A 15,395-nucleotide genomic window follows, 5' to 3' on the forward strand; every position below is an offset into this window, starting at 1 on the left:
TTCATAACTCTGGCTGTTCATATCAAAAGATGATTGAAAGCTTCTTATAACATTATACAGTCATCATTTTTCACTACACGACACTCATTGGTTTTCTTTCATGGCTGTTAAATGCTGTGTTTCAATATTATGAACACGTAGACCAGTTCCCCCGTGGGCCTCCGTGGCAGCATCAGACATGATTATTGGGTGATACACGGAAAGCCTTCTGTGCCACTGCTGAGACTGAATATCAAAAGATGCGGTGATGTGATTGAAGTAAAAGAGACAGCTGCATCTATCGCAAGGACGAGTTCAGAGGAACCATAAAGCAGACCTCGGAATCAAAAAAGAATAACAAATGAAGTGAAATGTTAACTCACAAATGTATAATTTATGCAGGTTAAAGTAATTTTTTAGACAGCATCTGATTTAACAACTTGCTTTCAAAAACAGCCTTGTGTTTACTTAAAATCTGTATTTTACAAGTTCTAAAAGGGATTTTTAGAGGATCGTTTATTTCACAATGCAGAAATCCAAAAAAATGACAACAGCAATTCAATTAGATTTCCTGGGTGCGTTTTATTAGATAATCATGACAGGATTAGTATTTTTCTTAGTCACACCTTTGAATTGTCATCCCTCTCCTTCTGACCCTCCTCATTTTCTCAATGTAAATATATGGCCTATGCAAGGTTGCTATGGTGACCATTCTTCTTGGCAACACAAAGACCTGCACCATAGTTTAATTGGCCACTGCTTCCCTGCGCCTGAAGCCCTGTATGTATGAGCTGCTGTCCACCGCAGGGCTTATCAGCATCATCTACAGGTCCATCTACAGCACCCTTAAAGAAACTGAGTTGGGCTGGTAACAAAATGTTTACACATACTGTAATGGGCTGTGGCCTGTGTGTGACACTTATAGTAACCTGTCTTCATCACTGAAGTGGTATATCCTATACATGCAGTGGTTTGCTGTGTCGGTTGAGAGTTATGTTTCACTAAATTACGGCTCATTGCTGAAAAGGTCCACTTTCAGCGGGGTTTTTAACTAAGATCTATAAAATCTGTCTATATTTATGTTTTCATCATGGATGGCTTTTAAATTTTGTATGTCTTTCTCTCTTTCACGAAGCACTTTTTAACATCAATGATCAATTTCATGAAAACGGGTGTTCTACATTATCTGCAAGGGTGCATCAATTCAAATGTTGTCCGCCAAGACTTACAGTATGTTGTCTAAAGTAAGCACAAAAACAAAGGACAATTGTGTCTAAATATCAGAGGAATTTATCACCTTATTGTAATTTAAGCTTCAGATCAAATCAAATCAAAGCAAGAGTTTTACAGTGTATATGCAATGTACCATGACCAGAGGTAACAATAATTTTCATTATTTATTTTTTTTCTTGACATCTAGTTTCATTATACAGTAGATCTTTACAATACTCTAGTTTAAAACAGATTTCTGTCTTAAGAGAACATCACTTAACATCGACAATTATATGATCTCTCATTTTTATGGGTGCAGTTATTTTAAAGTAATAATATTTGAAATTACAAAAAAAACAAAACAAACAGTAAAAACAGTGAGCCCAAAATCGGTATCAAATGTAATCATTGTGGTAAGGCAGGAGGTAGAAAAGTGGACGTCTCTATAGAATGAGTTTTATTGATTAGAAGTATAGTATAAATAGTGACGATTAGGAGATAGTCGTAAAGTAGTCATGTGTCCTAATGATGGTTCTGCTTCACTGTAAGTAGAGAAACAGCCTGTAGTGTATGGTACAGAAGGCGGACTCCGTTTTAATTCAGATTAATGTCACTTAAATAGAGTGCTATCACCGTAATGCTACTTACAACGTTTCAGCAGAGTCCAGACTGACCTGCTCACCCCCTTGAAAACAACTACTTTAATAATGAGGCAATGACAGTTATCATAGCTCAATGAAGACTTTGAAAAAATAAAACTCGTGGGAGTGTTGTGCTAGCTGAATCCAATTAGTGCATACGAAGTATACGCATGGCATGATCCGTACTTTGAATCCTGTCAGAAAAAAGAGACATAGATACTGTTAACTGTGTTGTGCTGTGCTGTGGAAAAAAAGCAGAGATGTGGAAGAAATATATAAAATCCAACAAAAGACAAAGTTGAATCTCAGATTGTACAGAAAGAAACACCTCATCAGTTTTGAAACATTGTGACCTCCCCCCTTTGTTCAAAGTCTGTCTTGGACTGAGTCATGGAAACTGGAAACATCACGTGAAATAGCCCGTTGTGGTTCGTTGTCTTCCTATCAGCCCTTCACTGGAGCCCCACACTGAATTCTACATGATGGAGCATGTGAAGCCGCAACACTCCTTCAGGAGAGTGAGGCCTGTTTTAGTGAAAGGTGAGGAGTTCTGCTGAGCCCTGGTGGGTACCCTTCTGGTTGGCATGCCTAGAAAACAGTAAAACCACACGGTCAGGAAAGTATGGAAGTTATAGAGACGCCGCATCTCTCCCAGGTGATATGAAAAAAGGTCAGCTCGTTAAAGGCTTTAATAAGGAACTCTAACCAATCAAACAGCCCAGAGGCTAAATCTACAACCTCCGATTTGTATTTCATGGTTCATCAGGCGGTTGATGTATAAAGATTTATGATTTGAAGCTCTTAGGGGACGAATCACTGCTGATATCATTTCTATTTTCCAAAACCTTGCAATCATCGGTTAAAACCTTCATGGTAGTTTCACATTTCTCTTTTATTATGTTTTAATACCTGTTTTCTTACTATTTCTTGGGAATTTGGACTTCAGAAAATCTGCCATTTCTTTATCCTCTTCTTTCTCCCTGTAATAAAACAGATAAGCTGCTATTAAAAAAATTTGTTAAAACCATTGGGAATACACAAATACCAAATCTTGTAATCTTTTACAGAAGGCTGGAAAACATAAATCACTCTATTTCACATGCTGGAGACCTGCTCTCATTTTGAATGAACATTTCAAAAACCTCTCCAAAGGCGTCTCGGGTACCTTCAATTCTCATCAGCTATTTGATTTCAAGAAGCTTGTCTTTTATCGGAGTAGCGAGATGAAACACCTTCCCCAGACTCCTACTTGGTAAGAGACACTTCTCGCAAATCCTCTGGCACAGAGAATCAATCTATTCTGAGCAAGTATAATGATGAATTCAATAGATCCAAATGCCGTACTTTTATACTAAGTGATTCTCAGATGCTTCGTGTTACAGATTGGCGGATGCGAGAATTGTTGAAAATACACTTATGAAAATAGCAAGGTATACAAACATAATTCAAAAAGGGAATTTGTGCATGGACGAATTACAGATTCTAACAATGCTGTACACTGCACTGAGGTGGTATTTTCATCAATGGTTTTTTTGGCATGTTATTCTTTTTCCAAACTGAGACATTATTTAGTTTGTTGTGACAGTTGTGAGTTTACCCACAATTTTGATCTGCATTTTTGCCGCCAATAGGGTTTTACTTTTTACAGATACCTGCTGCTTGATATTTAAATTTTTTCACAAGAATTTGGTTTTTTTTGTCTTTCGGATGCCACATTTATAGGGAAAATGCATTTCCAGTGCACTCGGAGAAAGCTTTGGTGATATATTCCTGATCTCACTCTAAGACATACGCAAGCTATCAATCTTGGGGTGGCACCACTAAAGTTCAGCCTTTGATACAGTAAATCACTCGAACAGGCCGATACACCCGGTTAGTCTCTCTGCTACTGTCTTGGTGGTTTAAATCCTATCCCACAGATAGCATATTTTTGGTAAGAATGGACTCTTGCTCCTCAGTAATAAATGGAATGGCATTCCATTGATGCCATTCCATTTAGACCCCTTACTATTTAATCTGCACATGCCCCAATGTCATCAGGCATCAACTTTTATAGTTACTCTGACGACGCGTAACTGTACATTTGCATGTCTGCAGATGACTTAGCACCAACTGGTGAATAATAATTCAATAAATTACATAAGAAGAAATGCATAATGGCAATTTATCCATTTAACAAACAGGAGAGTGAGTCGCATGAAGAAATAGAGCAACGTCAGTCTAGCACCTTCTATGCATGGCATCTGATTCTTCAGTCAGATAGCATAGTTGTGTGGGACAATAGCAACAGCAGAATGGACTGTATGGGATTGGTAGAGAACAACGAGAAAAAATGTCATGGATGCAACCAAAAAACTTCCTCTGCTGCTTATCCCACAAATGCATGTTCCTTACAGACGTAGCAACATTTAATAAAAAATAAATATGATAAGATAGAGTATACTGCCATTAAAGATTCATTACAACAGAGGAATAGTTATTGTACCAAACACACATTTCTTGCTTCCTTACTGTTGATGTAATCTACATACAGTATCTATATGGGAGAGTATATTGCAATTGAGCCTGACAATAAAGTCTGTGGGATAAATAGAGGTAAGGGACAAGTAGGATTTTCCTCGAAGAAAAAAACACAGAGTACTCTCTATATTTATCAGCAACATGGCCTTGAGTGCTATCACATCCCCTTCTCCCGCCTATCCATTACCGCACTGCTGTTTCCTGCTTCCTGCCTCTCACCTTCCCAGCAGCCCATCAGCTCTCTCGCAGCAGGCTGTCAGCTGACAACACAAAGTGTTATTCACACACGCTAACACTGTTTGATGCTGTCTGAGGAATGGAGTCGTGGAAAGATTAAACCTGAACTCACGTGTTATGTGCTCCGTCTGGCTGTCCACTGTCAGGTCATATGAGATGTCAAGTAATACAAATTGAATGGGATGTAGAGAACGCTGCGGGGGAATATATGAATTCACACCAAATGCAACAGGGTCAATGTGGAAGTAGGGCTCGTTTCCCGTAGGGCTGTTTATTAGGAAAAAAAAAAGAAAAAAAAGGATTCTGTCTATATTTTTTAAACAAGTACCTCAACCTGGGGCCATATGTTTTTTTCGTTTTTTGTTTTTTTTACAGGATTTTGTCATCAATGTCTGATATAACAGAAAACAACTGTGCCACTGTTCATGTTTAAAATCCATAAAATCCAAGGCCAACCAGCAATCAGTCTACCATAACATAGTAATTGCAATGACTCAAGTTTCATCAATAATGTTAGGTTTTTTTCTTTTTTTCTTTTGTTCCCTAAATTTAATAAATGGCATTGCAAACAGAAATACTAAAGCTACAAAAGTCACATTTTGCATTGAATTCATTTTTGAACTAGGCATGACTGATAATAAAGGATTACCCCGCCTTTGCCAATAGATGAATACTTTTTATTCTAACTTGCATTTAAATCCTTGCAGTACATCTGAGTACCTGTGGAAGAACATATACCGTTTGAAGCTCTAAAATACATTGAATACCAATTACTGAAAGCAGGTTGTTACAAAATGGACGTTTATGAGAGTAATAAAAGTCTGGGACCAAACAGCTGACAAACCTAAGTTGAAATTCAAAATATCTTGTTGGGATCAATAGATGTGATCTCAGGGATGATACTTATTCAGCTGCACGAAAGCAAGAACTAATTCAGCATACATTCAACACGTCTACTTGAAATAGCTTTGAGTAATAAACAATTCCCCAGCTTGCTTATTATTGTCTTATTTGGTGGAAATTACGGTATTATCGAGTGTCGGGATGAATCTTTTGAATGGGTTTTTAAACGACTTCACAAGGTTTGATGCAAAGTATTGACACAGATTCTAAATGAGCTAATGCCCTGGAAATAAAATCATTTTAATTGTACAACTTGCCCTTTCAATCTTAGTATCTTAGTATTATCACCTTGGAATAATTCTGTAGATTCAGAGACAGGATTACTCTTCCAAGGGTGGTGTTAGTTATGTACAGATCCCCTCGTGGAGAGAGATGAAATCAGATATATATGTTAATGCTGTACATGAATTCATAGTCTCCATGTACATAATAATCAATTCCTTGTGAGCAGAGTGACTGAGCCTGGTGTTTTAAAGCACTGGTAGGTCTTCATGCCCGACGCACACGCAGACATCTTTAATTGAAAGGACTCTCTGCTGTGCACTCGGTGGATCGCTCCCTCACAGCATCGTGCCTCAGGAAACATTCTGGTGTTTTCATGGAGAGCAAAGGGGCCGATTCGTGCAGACATGCATATGTATGATATTTGATGAGATTATCTGAGAGATTTATAAGCATCGGCAGCTAGGAAGGGTGTAAAAACCTGCAGTGAATCTGTCATGGTGAACATGTTGATGAACATTACCAAACTTTTCATCTGGGGAAATTTCAAAAGGCTACATAGTTACAGCATGCCTTCTGCATGCTGATACGTTGGTTCTGTATTTGTAGAAAGATTGAATTGTGAATTATTCATTCAGGGTGAAAGCAATGAAACCACTGAGATCGAAGCGCACCTGAGTCGTTCAAACTCCACATCATCCACAAGGAAATCTCGGGTCTCAACCAGCTTGTGGATTTGTTGTAGTAGTTCTTCTTCCTTTTGGCGATCCTCATTGGACTTGTCATTATCTGGAGCACAAAGATAGGAACATATCTAAATACTGTACATAATGTTCCGTGTTTGCATTATCAAACAATCCATTCAATCCAAATAAGAAAGAAAATGAAAGAAAATCACACAAACTTTCTTCAGCCAGACAGACTCTGTTATACACACTAGGAAGTGAACTGGAATCTAAAACTGATCATTATTAGCAAACAAGCCAAGTCAAGTCACCTTTATTTATATAGCACTTTAAAACAGCTGTGGCTGAAGCCAAAGTGCTTCACAATAAAAGACAAAATAAAAGACAAAATAAAAAATTACAATAGAAGAGTAAAAACAGTGAAATAAAGTCAAACAAACAATAAGATTGGCAACGATAAAACCAGGCACAGAGTCTCAAACATGGTTAAAAGCCAAGGAATAAAAATGGGTCTTACGATTAGTGGGAAACACATTGTGTCTTTTTTGTATTATTCACATATTACTGTGAATGTTTCTTTATGAAAAAAGATCAGCAAAAGATCTCCTACATTAACCACCTGCTTAAAAAGAAAATAAATTAGCATGTTCCCCAAAATGTCAGATATTAATACATTGATGAAAATGTATTTGATACATATCATTCATCATAAATTGTCATTACCTGGTACGGACACTAGTTTCTGCAGTTCTTTCTTCAGACGAGTGATCTCTTTACAAAGCTGAATATCATCCATCCTGGTCAGGCATGATGGCATAAAACAGAAACACACAAACAAAACCTCACATTCCTATCAAACACTCTTTATATAAACTGACACAATACAAACGTTATTGCTTTCTTTCACCTTTTCTTTTCCTCCATTCGTCCCTGAGTAACTTTTAATAACTCCATCATCATAGACCGACAACCTGTCATTCTGCCTTTGACCACAAATCAGGCAACATGAGCCTCATTGAGATATAAGAGATGATAAATTGACTGTTTGACTTTATTTAAAGATAATTTTATTAGAATATGTCCTTGAGCTTGCTCGTCAATAGGCTCACAGCTCTGCAAAAATGTAACTGAAAACGTGGATGAATTGTAATCATCTGAAGGCTTATTAGCGAGAGGTTCCAGCATGAGAATCAATAGTTTAGTGTTCAATAGACAGAGGTGGAATTTGTATGTGATGGTATAACATATTGCAAAATATTATTGTTATGCATCTCAAAACAAACACATTTCTCTGTGTGGATATCTTTGAGCAAATACCTACAAAGTCCCAGTGAGATCAGAATTGGCTGAACTGTGAGTCTGTGAGGGATCAATAAATGAAGACTGATAAGGGTGAAGGAGAGCACACCTGGGTACAGGTGCAGAATTGTGGCTGGCTATTTATAGTCACAATCAAACCGAGAAAACTCAATATTGATCTTATATGTCACATCTTTTCGGAGAAGAAATCTCTGAGGCACATCTGAGAGAGACAGCTGTTACCCAGCCTTTGTCTGCAGCCCCCTGATTCTCTCTCAATGGTCCTTTATACGGCGGGTCATTACGGACACGAGGTGTAAAACCCTTTGCGCTTTCCTTGCCAAGATCGGGGCGAGCATGTGAACCCTGCGACTCAGCGACTGAATTGTTTAACGAAGCACGTGCATTCAGCTGAACAGGGTGGGACATGTACTCACACACATTACACACACATCATTGGATGTGTGTAATGGGCCACAAGGTTTAGCATAAATAAGCTACTTTGCTTGACAGGTTGAAAACACACACCTCTCCCTTTTCCCCGAACCCCCAGTCTCTCATTTTCCCGATTTTATGTGCCTGTACTTTTGCTTGCTGCTCCACACACCACCCTCCTCGCAGTCCCTCTGCCATGCTATTGCCTGTCTGTCAGACGAGTTTATGAATAAATATCCATGCATTAGCCTGCTTAGTGGAAGCAAAGGTGGAGCCATTGACATTTTAATGGAGGCCAGATTGGGGTGAGATGGAGAGGAATGAGGGGAGAGAGCAGGGGACATTTGTGTAAAGAGATGTATTTCTGATACCAGGGCATTGTTAAACGATTTGAACTGCTTTGGGTTTTGCGAGCACAGATGCTGCAATCCTCCAGCGAGGCAATCTTCCTTGCTCTGTGTCGTTTTGGGTTCATGCCGGTCTAGTTTGACTAATTCAGTGCAAGTAACGACACAACACGTCAAGATTTTTTGGGACATCTTAAAAACTATAATAATGACACTGCATCAGCTTGTTTTTAGAGAGGGGAGCCGCTTTTTTGATTCACATCTGGTTTTGATTAGGTTTAGTGTAGCTTAAGAGGAAAGTTTGACCTTTTCATAACTCTCACGCAATAAGACAAAAAGCGATTCAGCATCTCAATCCTTGCATGATAATCCACAATTTTATATTCATGTCGTGGAGGCAGCACAACAGTGTGGTGGTTAACGTTCTGAAATAGCAGAAGGCTTTTTGAGTTTGCACGTTCTCCCTGTACAAGTTACACAATCCCTACATTCTAATTAACTTCACCAATACAGCGGGTGTGTATGTACGTGTCTCTCTGTGGTTGGCATGTGATGGGTGGGCAATCATTCCTTTCGCCTATTGCCAGCTGGGATAGATTCCAGCTGTGTGACCTTAACTTTAATGAAGCGGGCATAGACGATGAATGGATTATCCACACGGAAGCAACTGATGAAAATCTGAGCCACATGTGAGCCTCAGGTGTCCCACGGTAACCTGAGCATCTGACAAGAATGTGAGGAAACAATTGATGGTTGTTGAGCTTTAAGGCTCCACGATAGCATGCTTTTTCATTCATTCTGTTTTTCTGATGTATAATTTAGCACATCGAGCTCTCCTGCCAACATAAGTGATCTGCCAGCCTCACAAAAAATGTGTGATTTCACACACTGGCAGCAAAGGAACGTCTGTGTTGTTATTATTTAACATGTGTCTCATCTTGCTTCGGCAAAGGACCAGTAACCATGACACCAAGTTAATCCACTCACATGTATCTGAGCTCCGACTCCCTCCTGACCAGGACGTCTCTAATCCGCTCAATCTTAAAGAGCTCCCCCTCGATGTCATCAACAGTGATGCTGGAGTCCGCCATGGACACCACGTCGTCCTCTGAAAAGAGAAAAAGAGCCAGGTCTTACAAAATGTGCTGGAAAAATAACCAACGCCTGACAGTGGATCTCTCTCTCCTTTATAAAAACCTGTTCATGCTTCTTGACCGTCAAATACAGTCCCACAGAGAGAGGCACGCATACTGAATGCTTTTTAAAATTGTCCGACCTGGGGCAACGCAGAACAATAACAGCTGGAGCAGATGTAGTTTGGAATTGCTGCTTGATGAGGAGCACAGAAGAGAGCTGCAGCCAAATTACAACGTGTCAGTGGTTGGCACGACTTGCAAGGCAGTGCCTCCCTCACCCACCCACACACACACACACACAAACGAAGAGTCTGAATGCATGAAAGAAGTTGGTCTAACAAATAAACTCTACACTGCAATTTATTTGTACACTATCACATCACCGGCAAACATTGTTGCTGAATCTGTAGGAGATATCAACAGTTGTGCGACATGTCATCATTTCCTTTCTCCAGTCAGTTATTAGTGTTTAAGTGACACTCTGTATGTTTATAGAAACAATAGAATAATTTTTTACAGACTAATGAAATGCTAATAAGCCCCCAGCAGCTTTACTTTCAAGCAATTAAATAATCTCACACAACACAGGGAGCCTTGATAGTTCGTTTGCTATTAAATCTGTCCCCATCTCGACACACGCACACTTTCTTTCTTCCTCAAACTGTATCCTTGCAAGTACAAGACAATCTATCATTAAAACTCAATTGACAAAGCTAAAATGAATTAAACAATATGAAACTGTGTTTGCTGTGTATAAATATAACAGCCACTACACGGTATGGAACTGCTCTACACAGCTCTTTAATAAATGCTAATGAATTAGTCCCAAGGTCCTTGGATACTTGTTATGAAAGGACATCAAAGCTTTTCACATAGGGCAGCAACAGTAAACTGTGCGAGCCACCCCAAAGGTGCTCTGCTGCTGAATAATCCAACAAGACAGAAAATTGGAAACTGCACCTACATTTAAATATTGGAGATTGGATTTATTTACCCTGCGATCCGAGTGAGGTTGACCGTCTTGCAATGAGATGCTCAAAGAATAAGCGATGACACTGGCCGCAGTCGAAGGAAATCGTCTCTTCTCTTTCAGCACTTGAATGGTGCTATTTAACACTGGACCAGCTGTGGATAACTTTCACTTCCCTGCAGAGCGCTGCACCGCATGTGGGCCAAGAGGTATAGTACCAGGGAGATACTACCAAGGATACTGTGAGTCTTTTCAATCCTTTCTGTACACAATGTTACTTAGTGAAGCTCTGGTATAAAACCTTTATTCTGGTCTAAATTCGCCTTAGGGGAGGCAGAGCTCACAAGGTTCAAAGTGCCACAATGGTACTACCATTTAAAAAAAAAACCCTAATGTATAATCCTTCATTCAAGCTGCAGCTTTTGACATGGACCCACATTCCTGATGGCATGAAGGCTGTGTTCATGGGCTTTTGACTGCAGTCAGCTTTGTACGGCAGACAAATAGAGAGCCACATCATCGCTCAGACACTCTGAACACTGTTACTATGACAAATCCAGCTGACGTCAGAGGAGCATCAGGACCACCCGGACACCTCAGAGAGAGAGAAGCACCGACAGTGGAAATTAACTGGTGATGAGATTAAAAGTGCTTAAAATAACTCACGACTCGTTTCTACTCCTCAAAACATATTCATATGTTAAGTAAAACAAATAACTGACATCTAGTGAGCAGATAGCTTGAGGTTCAGTTTCTTTGAGCAAAATGTTGGCATTTTTATCAAATCTTTTTTTAATCTATCTATTATGCGCTTCAAACATTTGGGTTGAGATTCCAACCGGCAATCATTTATCAATTACCTGTTAAGTGATGTTTCAATGAAATGATTCATTGTTTGATCTTTAAAATAGGATTGAATCAATCAGTCACTCCCAAAGCCGAATAAAAAGCCTGTAAGCAAATATTTTTGTTGTCCATTATTCATTCATCATCATGGAGGACTACGATAAACAACAAATTTGCTCATATCTGTTAGACTGAAATCAAAGACTTTGATCATTTAAAAAGTGGGCTTAATGAATACAACTATGCATTAATGATGTGATTATTACCCAATCAAGTGAGTATTCAGTGCAGCGCTGCGTTGAGGGTATATTATGCTCAGTCTGAATTGATCATAATTGGAGCCAGTATATTCTGAATGCTGAAGGTGGCATACTGATGTGGTGGTTAACACTTCTGAATCAAAGCAAGAAAACCCAAATTCCCTCCCAGGCCTTTCAGCCTGGACTTGCAGGTTCTACCTGTGCATGTGGGGGTTTCTCTGGTTTCCTCCCACAATCCAAAAGCATGCTTCTTGGTTTATTTGGTGACTTTTGCTGAATATTTACAGACTATTTATAGCAGAATCACTCAGAAAGCTTAACACAATTCGAATTATTTGTTAATTACTGAGGGCAGGTGGTGATTTGCATTGGTGCTTCACAGCAGGACACTCTGGGACTTCATCAGGGCTTCACTGTGTGGAATTTGCATCGAGAGAAGCCAACACATGTTATTGTAAAGGGTGAATTTAAATTGACAGCCGGTGGGACTGCATGTGTAGATAATTGCCCGTCTCTCTGTGTTAACCCCCGTGATGGACTGGCAGCCGGTCCAGGGTTGTACGCCACATTAAACACAGTGTCAGCTCGGCTGCAGCTCCACACAAGCCCAGACTGAAAGAAAAGGGTGGAGAAGACGGAATGAAGGATGTTTACTAAAGTGAGACAACAGAACAGGCCTGTTGGATGTCTTTGGTTTGATAAAATACAGTTGAAACTGAAACAGAGGAAAGATTTACAGAAAAAAGGTTACAAAAAGGTTTTTGCAATGGGAAATCCACAATCTGCAATAATGAGCAATTTCTTCATGGAGGACCTGGAAACCAAAGCAAATCAACACAGCACCCACACACTGCAGACCCACTCTCTGGAAAAGATACGTAGACGACATCCTGGAAAAAATAAAAACTGGACACGCACAAGAAACTCACAGACCATCTGAACAACATGGACGACACAGGAAACAATACCATTCACACATGAAGAACAAACAGGACCCTTTCCTTTCTGGACATGAACATTCACTGCAGACAAGAAGGCAGTAAAAAAAATGACAGTTTACAGAAAACCAACCCACATGGACCAGTACCTCCTCTGGATACCAGAAAATCCCCACAGCACACAAACTTTCTGTTGTCAGGACACTTTACCAACGGGGCGCCAGCATAACAGATGAAATCGAGGAGGAGACAAGAGGAGGCAAACCACATCAAGAACGCACTCACACAGTGTCAGTAACCGACATGGGGCTTAAACAAAGGAAGACGAGTCGAGAGTAAAGAAAATAGGAAAAAAAGGAAGAAAAACAAAACACAGAAAAACCAGATAAGAACAAAAACACGATCACCATCCACTCCATCTGATATCTGACAACAGAAGCCGTACAACAAATAATGAAAAAACACAATATCAGCACAGCCGTAAAACCACACACAAAACTCCAACAACTACTAGTACACCCAAAAGATGAAATAGACCAGGATTACAAATATAAGTTTGAGAATGACAAAATGAACATAATTCAGCTCCAGCTGAATCCTTTCAAAAGCAGCTGTTTTCTTGTCCTGAAATATGAAAAGGTTATCTTTAAAATATATAATTGGATTCAAGCAATTTTAAGTTGTTTAATTTGAATAATGCCAAGACTTCTTCTTTTTTTTTTTTTTAAACATTATGAAACAATTCCAGTGGATCCCTGTCCGGTTTAAATACACTTTATAACTGAATTTCACAAATTTGCACAATGTGAATTATGTCAATAAATGTTCTATTATTACTGTATTATTAATGCTAATTCATCAGCACATCACACATATAAGAAAAGTTTAGTTCAGGTTCAGCTTCCCCCTTTTCTCAATCATACCAGCAAACATTAACATTCTGTACTTGTTTGCCTCTGAACCAAAAACTGACTCGCATGTTGTCTAGTTATACAGAGGCTTTGTGACCTGGGCTCAGACCGGTTATTACACAGAAGGATTGCACCATGATGTGCACAGATGTTTTGGAGCACATTCTTATATCAGAGGAGAGACAGCATGTTCTGCTGCAGAGGATCTCTAGGACAGGTTATTCTGCTGCTGAGGAGTTATGACTCATCACTTGACGTATTGGAAATGTTCCCTCCTTTACACCCTCTCTATTCTCTCACTCTGTCATCGCTAGTGTTTCTCATCTCGCTTTGCCTCTCGTCGTTTCACCCAGAATGCCCCCATACTCCGCCAATTTGATTATATGACCCCATGAATAAGTGAGTTGTATCACGGACTCAGCTCAGAATCCTTTAACTCTATTTTTTTTTTTTTTTTTTTCATAGTTCCACATTGTGTTTTCAGGCTGATGTGGCAGACCAAAAAGAAATAAAAGAATGAAATGAGGGGAAAATAGAATGGGAATGAATAAAAGGAGAATAAAACTGCAGCTTTGCACATCCTTAAGCGAGTGGAACACATCATTTTAATTTGCACACTCTAATATGACTATGAACAAAATGATGAAAGAAAAAAATATGTGGCAAATAGAAAGTTACTATCTATTTCTATTTTGACAAAATTCACACCTGATTATCACGGTGTTTCTGATTTTAAAGACTCACAAATTCATGGAGCAGGTTAGAGCGTCATAATGATGTTGGTTGCAGTCCTCTAAGGGGACATTAACAGTGAGCATAACAACAATACAAGCCATCTGAGTGACCACTGGCTAATAGCTCATGGAAAGTGGAATCTCATCACTGCCAACTCTCTCACGTGGGTCATCGTTCATTCATGTTTTGAATCGTTGGCCAGCATGTAAAGAACCAGCCTCAGTTTCACACAAGCACACCAACAGGTGGATTCTTGACATTTTCAGATCTGCTTGCCTGTGCCTGCGATGCCACAATAGAAAATATATACATTCTTTTAAACATCTACCAACTTAAATCAGAGGCAAAATGACTCAAACTAGAATCTTTGTGTGAGTTTTGTTTTGATTACAGCTGTTATTTCAATACATGTGCATTACAGCAACACTGGCATTATACATAGCCGTAAATATAAAGCAGAAATCACTGTAACTACCTGTAGGGTAATGGTAATAAAACAACAGACATCTCAGGTGAATCCAGTGAGTTTGTCTGAGATAAATATTGTGTACAAACATTCAGAATTCAGTCAAATTGACGTGTGAATATTGTTGCAGTGAGATAACCTGGTTTGCTGGTGTCTTTGCTCCACGCAGTCCTCTCCAGGGACCCATACTGATGAGAAGATCCTTGCTTCTTCTCCATCGCACCAGATACTCTTCTTTTTCCTCCTCAACGCTTCCAGCTGCAGAGGCTGAGAACAGTAAAATTTAAAAAAAAAAAAGAACCTGCAGGAGGGAGGTCTCACAGTCTTTGTGTTTGCTTTATTTTCATTGATTCATCTTCGGTCTGTCACCAACCAGCCGAAGCAGAGGAAGCGAGGTGGTCCTGCGGTCCCCACCGCGCACAGGTGACGCTGCGTGCAAGAGCTGCTGGAGGTTCCCGGAGAAACACTGCCATCTGCTGGCCACACTTACATACTGCAGGAACTATTATGATCATTATTATGATTATTATTATTAATATTATCATCATTAAACCCCGGTGTGTTCCAGTGGTCTCAGAATTCCAAACTCCCATTCCACACCAGCACAATACTGCTTCAAGCTGTGACCTCATAAATTTATTGATATATTTTT

The 15,395-nt window shown here is 39.4% G+C and overlaps 1 protein-coding gene across 1 annotated transcript; it reads right to left on the reverse strand.

Annotated features, from left to right (window-relative positions):
• Positions 1-544: 544 nt before the first annotated feature.
• Positions 545-15,164, reverse strand: pik3r6a (phosphoinositide-3-kinase, regulatory subunit 6a). The gene is made up of 6 exons (XM_080464384.1): positions 14,883-15,164; positions 9,469-9,589; positions 7,124-7,197; positions 6,389-6,503; positions 2,742-2,812; positions 545-2,420 (listed from the first exon to the last, which is right to left on the reverse strand). Exons 1-6 carry the CDS (start codon positions 14,959-14,961, stop codon positions 2,308-2,310), a joined length of 573 nt encoding a protein of 190 aa, XP_080320510.1. The 5' UTR covers positions 14,962-15,164; the 3' UTR covers positions 545-2,307.
• Positions 15,165-15,395: the final 231 nt, after the last annotated feature.

This window comes from Lipophrys pholis (genome assembly GCF_963383615.2).
Source record: "Lipophrys pholis genome assembly, chromosome: 5".
Taxonomy (NCBI): Eukaryota; Metazoa; Chordata; class Actinopteri; order Blenniiformes; family Blenniidae; genus Lipophrys; species Lipophrys pholis.

What these genes read in the sequence shown, in the direction of transcription:
- pik3r6a (XM_080464384.1), bottom strand. Translation starts at nt 14,961, where the DNA reads ATGGAGAAGAAGCAAGGATCTTCTCATCAGTATGGGTCCCTGGAGAGG. An exon ending in GAGTCGGAGCTCAGATACAT is followed by an intron (nt 7,198 to 9,468) that starts GTGAGTGGATTA and finishes ATGCCTGACCAG; the next exon opens with GATGGATGATATTCAGCTTT. An exon ending in GAAACTAGTGTCCGTACCAG is followed by an intron (nt 6,504 to 7,123) that starts GTAATGACAATT and finishes TTTGTGCTCCAG; the next exon opens with ATAATGACAAGTCCAATGAG.